This window comes from Epinephelus moara, chromosome 7 (genome assembly GCF_006386435.1).
Source record: "Epinephelus moara isolate mb chromosome 7, YSFRI_EMoa_1.0, whole genome shotgun sequence".
NCBI classification, from domain to species: domain Eukaryota; kingdom Metazoa; phylum Chordata; class Actinopteri; order Perciformes; family Serranidae; genus Epinephelus; species Epinephelus moara.
Window position 1 is genome coordinate 41,741,294 of NC_065512.1, and position 10,218 is coordinate 41,751,511.

Sequence of the window (10,218 nt, forward strand, 5' to 3'; positions counted from 1 at the left end):
CTTCCTGAGGTTTCTACCGTTTTTTTTTTCCCCGTTAAAGGGGTTTTTTTGGGGAGTTTTTCCTTATCCGCTGCGAGGGTCATAAGGACAGAGGGATGTCGTATGCTGTAAAGCCCTGTGAGGCAAATTGTGATTTGTGATATTGGGCTTTATAAATAAAATTGATTGATTGATTGATTGATTTGTCAGTAGAGGAGACACTGCATCATCCACAGGTAAAAGTAAAAACTCAGTTGATCCACATCCAGCCTCAGTCAGTGCTAACACAGGTCCAGTACAACTGCTTTTAACAAATACTAATACTGTTAAAATGTTTTAACTGTTACGAGAAATGTTGCCCTTTTCTTGGACAATTTTATGCTAATATTCTATTTGTACAGTGCTTATTTTGTCTATCTTCCTCATTTGATTGCTGTACCAGACAAAATATTATATGATATTTGTAATGATTGTCTTGTGCATCATATCCTTTTGGTCATGTCATATCCTTTATTCAGATATCTTACACATTAAGACAGGTGAGACTCAACCATTTTCAATTGGACTACAACACTAAAATGTGCATTAAACTTAAACTAGATCAAGCAAAGGGTCTTAAGAAGGACTGTTCATGAGGTTAGTAGGTAATAGACAAATGTATCTACTGTTTACTATTAATAGGTCCCACTTATGTATTTACATGCTTGTTTGTACATTATGTGAGACTGAACTAATAATACACAAGCTGGTTCAGTGCTGTGTGAAAGACAACATGTGACAGTAAGGGGGGGCCCAAAACCAAATCTGCTTAGGTCCCCCAAAGGTATAGGACCGCCCCTGACAATAAATCAAATGAATATGTGCAGAAGAATATAGTGGCAATCCCACAATAAATTACAGAAATCTGCTGTTGCCTTTATTTCTACTAAGCAACAGATAAGGTTAGTGACTACCTGGTGAACACAAAACATTTAATAGCTAAAGAGCAGTTGAATCATCACTTCCTTTAAAACTGCTTGGCAGGCCTCTCAATGAACACAACTGCATTGCACGCAATCTACATGCCACACTGGATGCCCAATGGATGGAAACAAATGCTTCAGCCCCAGCCAAAGAAAGCAGGGGTTAAAGGGAGAAAAAGTTCCCCACAGTCACATATTTCATCAAGGAAGATGCTAAAGGAAGCCACAGACTGTCAGACAGAATATGTATCGACTGAAAACGTGACCAAATTAAAGCTCACAGTTGTTCCTCATGGTTGCTCTGAGAGGCTGATTAAACCTGAAAAGACTAACACACCATGACAAATTCACACTGATGTAAATCAGTCGATTTATTTCTGTTTATATCATCAAATTTCTAGATCTCAGCCATCAACTTATTGAGTACAACATTATCATAACCAATAGAAGCAATAGCTGGAGCTATGAAAATAAAACCCAAGTTGCAAAATGTTTTAGTTTTCCTTTAATCACCACAGGGAACTGTAGCTTTGCACAATTATTTAAAAAAGACCACTGGTTCTGGTAATATTGTTGTTGGGATTCACTAGACCACAGATGATTCGTAATTTTTTAAAACCTGAAATGGACATGTGAAGGCTTTTCTTCTTGCCATATGAAATGGTAAGAGACCTCATGGTCTTTGTTCTTCAAGCAAAGACAGCTATTTGGCCCTTATCTCCACAGAATGCCCCATTCTGTGACCTAAGAGACCAGTCTTCATGCCTGAGGCAAACTCTAAGAAAAGTCCTGCATTCTTCACTCTCTCTTCCTCTTTAATGCGGGGATGCTGACCAGCTCAGACCCTTGCTCCTTGCCCCCGAACCATCGAAGGAGGGGCAATTGCTCACAGACTCTCTTTCTCCTGGACCATGCCTTGCCCTCACTCACGCCAGGAGCAACCCTGAAACCAGAGAAATTAGTGTGCAAACACAAGAGCCCCTTTTCCACCAACATTTCCAGGAACTTTTATTACCAGGAATTTATTTACCTGGGTAAAAGAATTCCTGGTAATCTGTGTGGTTTGCGTNCTTCTATGTGCCTGTATTTTATATTAATTTTTATATCAATAAAAAAACAAATCCGTGTTACTAAATACTTACATTTTTACATGTATCTCACCATAGCAAGTTGGAAGTTAACATATTCTGCCATATATGAAGAGGGGAGACTCTCTGGAATCTGGCAATATAAGAACTATGATGCTGGGACATTCTGTCACTTCACAGTTGTCCAAAACATGTGGTTTGTGCCAGGCGGACTCATTCACAAGTCAAAAATGTGTTTTATCTGAAAGAAACATGCAATATTTACATCTAAGATAATAGAAAAATAGTCAACCAAGTGCAATGATGCCCTCCAAGATAATATTTGCCACTTTGCAGTAAAAAAAAATTGGGGGGGCATTGGGGGGGGACGTGTCCCCCTCAATGTATATGGTGACTACTGCCCTGTCATGCATGCATAATTAGGCCTCAGTTGTCTGGGTGCGCAAAGATGAAGTGCGCTGGTCTTGTCATACAAAGTTTGATGGAGCGTCAAATGGACAATATGGAGATATCTGTATCTTGAAAGCCGGACTACAAATGTGGATAGACAGGAAGAAACACACGCAAGCCTAAGGCGTGGTAAGATACGATATTCCTCACTATATGAAGTGACTGATAACAAGATCTGTATAATGGATTGTAAGCGCAGCGGTGCCTGGACAGCGTGACGTGTGTGGTTGTGCTGCTGCCGTGGTCCTGCCAGATGCCTCCTGCTGCTGCTGCCATCATTAGTCATTAGTCATACTTCTACTGTTATTATACACATATGACTATTGTCACACATGTATACTGCCAGATATTAATACATACTTTCTCTCATTCTCTCTCATTCTCTCTCTCTCATTCTCTCTCTCTTTCATTGTGTCATACGGATTACTGTTAATTTATTATGCTGATCTGTTCTATCACTGGATTCGCGAGTAATCCATCCAACTGTAATGTGTGTGCAAAGCTGTATGAAAGCTTTGTTATACATAATTTTAGTGTAATTAGGGGCCAGGCAGCCTAAGCTGCCAGGACCCTATTGTTATCCTGCATGCTCTTCTTCTTCTTCTTCTTTCTTCTTCTTCCGAGGAAATCATACTTCCCATGCGCGAAAAGTCACCAAACTTTGCACAAAGGTCCAGTCCCATGCCAGATTGCCCCAGCTGCAAAAGCAGGCCAATAGTCCTGATGGTGGTGCTACAGCACGCCTCTAAAGTTCAAAATTTTGAAAATTCAAAACAAATCAACCATATGTGCTACAGATTGGGAACTTTCACCAAAATGTAGCCCCAATACTGAAGAAACTTTTGTACATTTAAACCTATTGCAAATTATGAAGTCCAGCACTCTGTTTTTTTTTCAAAAACTGTAAAACATATTAAACCTATCTCCTCCCACAATTTTTGCTCAATTGACACCAAACTTGCTACAGAGCATCTTCAGACTGTCCTACACAAACGATCCACACAGATTTTTGATTTATCGAAAATTGAGCCTACAGTGCATCAAAATGTTTGACTGTAAACGGTATTGTAAACATATACTTGCAGATTCTTGCTAAATACATTTTCAATGTTCATTAAAAAAAAAAGACAAAATTTTGGAGTCATGGTAGATGATAATATCAGAATTTTATCTCAAAAACTGAATTTTTTACAGCATTTTGAATTTCGCTCTCATGCGAACAATTGGAGTCAATGCAAAAATGTCATTTTTAAACATCAGTTTTTCACTTATGGAGCCAATAAATCATTGTTAAAAACAAATTACCAACATCTCCATGCTGTCTAGATGCAATTTGTGTATTTTCGGATTTTTGTCTTAATAACTGAATTTTTGACAGCCGTTTGAAATCTGCCTTTACACACTAACAGCTGCTGTCTTGCACACAGGTGACTGGCTTAGTCAATTTGTGAAGCTACATGTGACATTTCCGTTTGCCAATTAGCTCAGTGAGATAGAGGATGGTTCTTGGTGTTGAAGATTGTGAGTTCAAGCCTCAGCTCGTGCAACATTTCCATATGAGAAATCTACCCAAACTTTTCATAAAGGTCCAGTCCCATGCCAGATGTCCTCAACTGGAAACACAAGACAATAGTCCTGATGGTGGCGCTACAGCAAGCCTCTAAATTTCAAAACTTTGAAAATTCATAACAAATCAACCATATGTGCTACAGCTTTGGAACTTTCACTTTGAAATTTGCTTTTCCATGGCATGGATGGCTACTGTCTGGCACCCTGATGCTTGGCTTAGTCAATTTGTGAAGCCACACATGAACTGTCACTTGCCAATTATCTCAGTGAGATAGAAGACGGACCTCAGTCTCAGAAGTTGTGAGTTCAAGCCTCAGCTAAGGCAGAACGACAGGACATTCTAATGTGAAAGTCCTATGTTCAGGCATCACACTATGTCGGTTAGAGGGTTAGGGCTACTAAGGTTAAAATAATTAGGATCCAGGCAGTTTCGCGGAGAGACAAATACTCTTTATCAACACTTTTCCCTGTTTATATGGCTTAGCTATCAGTCAATATGCAGAGTCTATCCAATAGCTACTTTTACATTTTAAAAAATGTTTTCATCTTTGTCACCATGGATAATGTTTAGCTTTACGCTAGATCAGGCCAGTTTGTTCATAATTGCTAGCAGTTAATGTTATTCTTACTTTCTTGTTCTTGAGTTTTTTCTTTCCTTTGTATATTATGAGTCTGATCACTTCAGCCACTCATCCACAATTTGAAGGACATGCCATAATTATATGATGTAACTTCTATGTTATGATATGCTTTGTTTTAGTGTGTGTGTTGCTCAGAATTGACTAATTTTGCCTAAAATTGCCCGGCCCCGACCATTGCTGCACAGCAGCTAAAATTTTATCTTTTTTTTTTTTTTTTTTGGCTGTGAAAACACTGGACTACCGATAAGTGCTTGGTCTTGTCGGAGAGCTACGGTTCCGCTGTTTCACGTGATGGCTTCTCTCTATGACGCACGGTCGCAGAGAAAATCCATAGAGAAGAACAGGTGTGAATTTGGATGCACAATGCGTCGTTCGGGCCCATAGGGTTAAAAGAATTTTGTGATAAGTGTCAAACTAAGTTAGTCTACATACAGACAGCTGTCATTTGAGCTTATTAGTAACAATTCGCTATCAGCTGAACTAGCGTGCAGTCCTTGTGTAAGACATAACGTTAGTGTCGGTGGATGAGAGACTATGGACAGAGCATATTGAATACCGCTGTCTACATGTTTACATGTTCATACTTGCTGAACACATGCATTGATAAAGTATTGGCTTCTTACTCGCAAAGGATTAATGTCACTTAGTAGCTGCCGTCAACTCAAGTCATTTTCGAGTTATCTTTACTTAGTTTCCACCGCGGCCGCTCGGCTTTTCGCCGGTTACAGTGTCGCGGCGGTGTGGATGTGTGTGCTTCCTCAAATCTGCACCTTTGGAACAAGGACACAACAAAGACTGCTTCTGGAACCACAGCTCTTTCCAGCCTTCCTCTGCCGGCTAACAAAAGCAGCACACCTCAAACCAACTCTTTCTTACATCCATTCAAGGATTGGTAATGTAACAACTAGGCATAGCTTTATCACAGCTATACAGGCTAAGCAAGACTGTTTAACTTGTTGAATGTGATGTAATGCTGTTTACTGAGTCACTGTCGTGATTATTGCAGTTAGGTTATTGGTTACTTGGCTTCGCCAAAGCTAAGTGATGTTAGTTTGCTAATGCTGTTCACAGACAACGTCTTGCATGCAACTAAACATCCTCTACATTAATACAAACCCTTTGCAACACATATCACATTCACATAGACTCATCTACAAATTTGTTTTCAACAGAGCTACACCCAAAGAGGCAGCTCAAAGCTCCGCTTCTTTTCCTTTGTGTTTGTCCTGACCACACGGTCAGACAAACACCTCCCCCGATCTGAAACCAGCTTTGATTCAGCCATCTCCATCTCAGCCAAATGGCCCTTTGTTTCACACACCTGCCTTTGTCTGTCTGTCTGCCTGTCTGTCTGTCTGTCTGTCTCTCTCGTTCGCTCTCTCTCTCTTGCACACACACACACACACTTGCTTGTATATAGTTAGTTAGAATTTGTGTGTTTTGGTTTTGCTTTGCTTCCTTTATGAATAAATATATATTTTTGGAAACATACCTGCTGTCTGTTTAATACTGCACTAAGGTGAATTAAAAGTCAACCTCTGCTACGTAAAGAACTCTGAAATCCTTAAGCCTTTACTATTAATATAGTAATTTTGGTTATAGTTATTAATTTAATTATCAATCAAAATATATTATTGATAGTTTTGTAAACTTTATGAGACTGATATATTTAACTGGCTATCATTTTTCACTTTTCGGAAATGGTGCCCCACGAGGTGATTCAATGTAAATTAAGTCACATTATTTCACATAATTAAGAATTATTATTAATAATTCTTAATTATTTCAGATAGCCAATTTGATACTTTAATTGGAGATCTATTTAGAGGTCAGGCCTGTGTTAAGGCTTAAGTCCCAACAAACTGTGCTGCCCGCCATGTAAACCTAGCACTGGTGCCTTGATCACAACATTTTGGGTGTCCCCGAGTGACACATAGTATTGTTATAGACTCCAAACAAAAAGTATCCCCCGACTAGTAGATTCCCTACATTTTTGGTGCCTCCGTGTGATGCCCGGTATTGTTCCCAACATTTCTGGTGTCCCCTCATGAGGCCTACTATTGTAATTCCCAACATTGTGCACATCTAAATGTTCCCAAATATGACAACACTTTAAATTACTTTAATTAAGGGCATAAAATAAAAGCAATTCAAAATATACTGAAAACATGTTTTATCTGGCAGATCTGGTGAAGGTAGGATGAAATTTGAAGAAAGGAGGGAAAATTCTTAATGACAGACAGACAGACAGACAGATGGCAGGATCATTATGAAATTATATGGCGTGAACCATGAAATTGAGGAAAAATGTTTTCCTACAGCTCATAGTAATGAGCCAAAATGTAAGGTCTTCATAAAATGACACATAGTGGTGTTAACCAAACACAAACATTATTTGTGTTTGTTTAATAAGAACAAACACAAACATTATATGTTCTATATTCTAAGTAAATACACAGAACAGATAACCAAAACTCCTTTGTGGAAGTTTCCAAACAAATCAAATGTGTCATGTTGTAGAGTTAGTCTGAAATGATTCAAAAGACAAGTGCAGTTTTAAAGTAATAGTGCTCAACAAAAACTAAAGCTTTCTTTCTCAGTTGCACAACAATTAATGCTCTGATGAAACAGAACAAGTAGACAGAGTATGTGAAGTTACCATAAATTATGGAATAAAAAATAGCAAATATGAAGCTGCTTTTAGGGGACAAAAAAAAAACAACTTTTTTCAATACTGTCAATATGCTGCCCAACTTAATGATACCACAACAGTGTTTTTTTTCTTTTGTCCAAAAAAACCAAAACAACAACAACAAAAAATCTTCCGTCAATTGCATAGGGAAGTGAAATATCTAATTATCTATGCTTACTTTAGTAAAGACTACACAAAATAAGCTTGTTAAATACAGGAAATTGTGGCAGACACTGGACAATTTTTTTGAAGAACTGTGACATAGGCTACTTAACTTTCAAAGGGTATCTAACATTCATTATTGTTATTACCAATTTTATTGTGTTTTTTAGTTAGATAAATAAATGAAATTGAAAATTAAAATAGTGTTTGTTATTGTTTATTGTTATTTTGCTGCTTTGCCTTGATAACTCTTTCTGAAATGATAATAAAGAAATGTTTTAATAAAAAATAAGCCAAACTTTACATATAAGCAACTGTACAAGAACTTTAGACTTAAAAAGAAAAACAGTCAGCAGTTGGCTAAATTTGTAATGTAATCTTGATGGTGAGTAAAATTTAATTATGAGTTTAACCAGGCATCCCATGCCACCTTTGGGTGCTTGGAAGCTTACCAAAGAAAATAGTTAAGGTACGATACCCAGCCCAAAGAAACACTGGAGCTCAAGTGATGAATACTGAATCTTCAGATTACAGTCTGATAGGACATTTTCTCCTACCTAAAGACAAACTGGCATTAGTCAGTGTCATTAGGCCATGTGTGGCAGGAAATGAGAGCAACCAACAAGATGGTGGACAGGGAAATTACCTCCTGATGATCTTGTACTGTGTTCCTGGAGGGGTGCTGGGCCCAGGATCCCAACACAGGACATGGTGGAAATTGTCAGAGCTGACAGAAAGGTTGACTGGAGCAGGAAGGGAACCAAGCACTATGGGAATAAGTTAACACGTGATGCAGTCTGACTCAAACACAACTATGGAGACAGCACAAGATACAAAGACACACCTGACAGGGAACTTTAATGAGTTGTCAGCTTGACAACAGTGAGTGGGTGTGGAGAATGGTATCTGAGGTATTCAACAAATGTTACTGTAAAATGTAATTTTTCTCTGACTGAACTTGGATTACTCACCAGAATATAGAAGAAATACGAGATAGAGGACAAGAGGCAGACAGATCATCCTGTCGTCCTTATAAAGCTCCAGGTAGAGTGTCTGTCTCACCCTCTGCAGACTGCATCGTCACTGTCCAGAAACAGAGAACAGTATTCCCTATAATTATTAGTATAAATGAAGCATTCACACAGAGGCTACTGCCTATTGCAAACGAAAGGTATGTTCTCCCTTCACGCTATTATCATAATGGAGTCAATTACGTTATTATCATGCTAACTTTACCAATTTTGAGCTGATATAGCCTAACCGTCGAGTTGACCAATTTAGACGCTGTCGAAACTGACCCACTCTGGCTAAAGTTACTTAATTCTGACACCATGGTGTATTACTCCGATAAACAACAGACATTGTTGCTTTTCTGACAAAGCTGATTGCTAGTTGCTCAAATTAACAATTGTTTTTCTTGTAATGGCCTAATACTTACAGGTCACTGTTCCCTGACAATTTGTAACGTTAGCTAACAGCTAACAAACTAACAAACATCTCTTGTCATAACATTAAATGTTGCGTGACTTACCAACACACTTCGTCTGTGATCATTCTTTCAATATCCGATAAGTAAAAGCGGAAGGCAGTCTGGAGTTGGTGGTTTCCCTGCGCTATCAGCAACACTTTTCGACTGTAACTGCACACTGACGTAAATTTTGACACAAGACACAAGACACTGCTACTTCCTGTCTTACCTCCAAAGTAAAAGCCGTAGCCTACTGCCGAATACCTTTTGCATCATTTGAGTGAATAGCAAATACAGAAAAGAAAGAGTTTTCTTGGGACACTCTAAAAGACACGCTTAATAAGACTTGGATCCATTTGATCTTCATAATCGCTACTTTATAAAACAATTTACATAAATGCCACAGAAAGACCCACATAGCTCTGGTGGATGATTTTTGTTAAACAAAAAGAAAACATCTTTTCGCAGCTAATCGAGATTACTTGCATAATTGTAAATCTATAAAGCACCTGCAACTGCTTTGCACAATTCTGCTTGATCCTGTTTTTCACATAGGATTTTATATTTTATGTTATCTATTTTAGGCCTATCAGATCTTATCCCCCTAGGTTATCAGGTAAGCATGGATAATATTTTATAAAAATGTCTCTATTGGCACAAAATTTCCTAAACATTGTCACTTAATTAACGATTTTGAGGTAGGCTACAATTGAAGCTGCGAAAATGTGATGACAAACCCATGGGTGCACTTACCAAACGTCATTCGGTGTTTTCCAGGCTGAGTACCGTGTATTTTGCTTTTTTAGGCTCTACTGGTTGAGAAGCCACTAGAGGGCGGTGAAAGAAAAGGTAAAAACTCGAGACAGTTCTCCCTGACTTCCTGCAAAGCCATTACATAATACTGACTCAATACCTATGAGAGAATCAAGTTGGTGAAAGATTCCTACCAAGACTTGCATTGGTCCAGGGGAATCAATGTGGTGATGTGTATCTGCTATTTGATATGTTTGCTGTGATGTTTTTTTCTGAAATATAAACTTTGCAGGGTGTCCGGTTCTGATCAGAAACTGTTGTATGACACATCTGTTGACTGCAAGAGTAAAACTGTTAAGAGATGAAGAGACTGAGCATCATCAGTCCAGATATGCCAGCATATTCTGCAGTCCTTTTGGAGAAAACAACGTGAAAGAATCATAGTTCTTCCTTT

The 10,218-nt window shown here is 38.4% G+C and overlaps 1 protein-coding gene across 2 annotated transcripts in view; it reads right to left on the minus strand.

Annotated features, from left to right (window-relative positions):
* Nucleotides 1-10,218, minus strand: part of crfb1 (cytokine receptor family member b1) — a 57,374-nt gene that overhangs the window by 19,751 nt on the left and 27,405 nt on the right. Inside the window, exons 1-3 of one of the 2 annotated variants that reach the window (XM_050048327.1) lie at nucleotides 9,075-9,204; nucleotides 8,515-8,626; nucleotides 8,190-8,310 (exon numbers count right to left, since the gene is read on the minus strand). In XM_050048327.1, the coding sequence (XP_049904284.1) occupies nucleotides 8,190-8,310; nucleotides 8,515-8,563 (170 nt within the window). In that variant the 5' untranslated portion in view covers nucleotides 8,564-8,626; nucleotides 9,075-9,204. Of the gene's footprint in view, nucleotides 1-8,189; nucleotides 8,311-8,514; nucleotides 8,627-9,074; nucleotides 9,205-10,218 lie in introns of those variants that run through there. The other variant, XM_050048328.1, reaches the window with a different exon arrangement.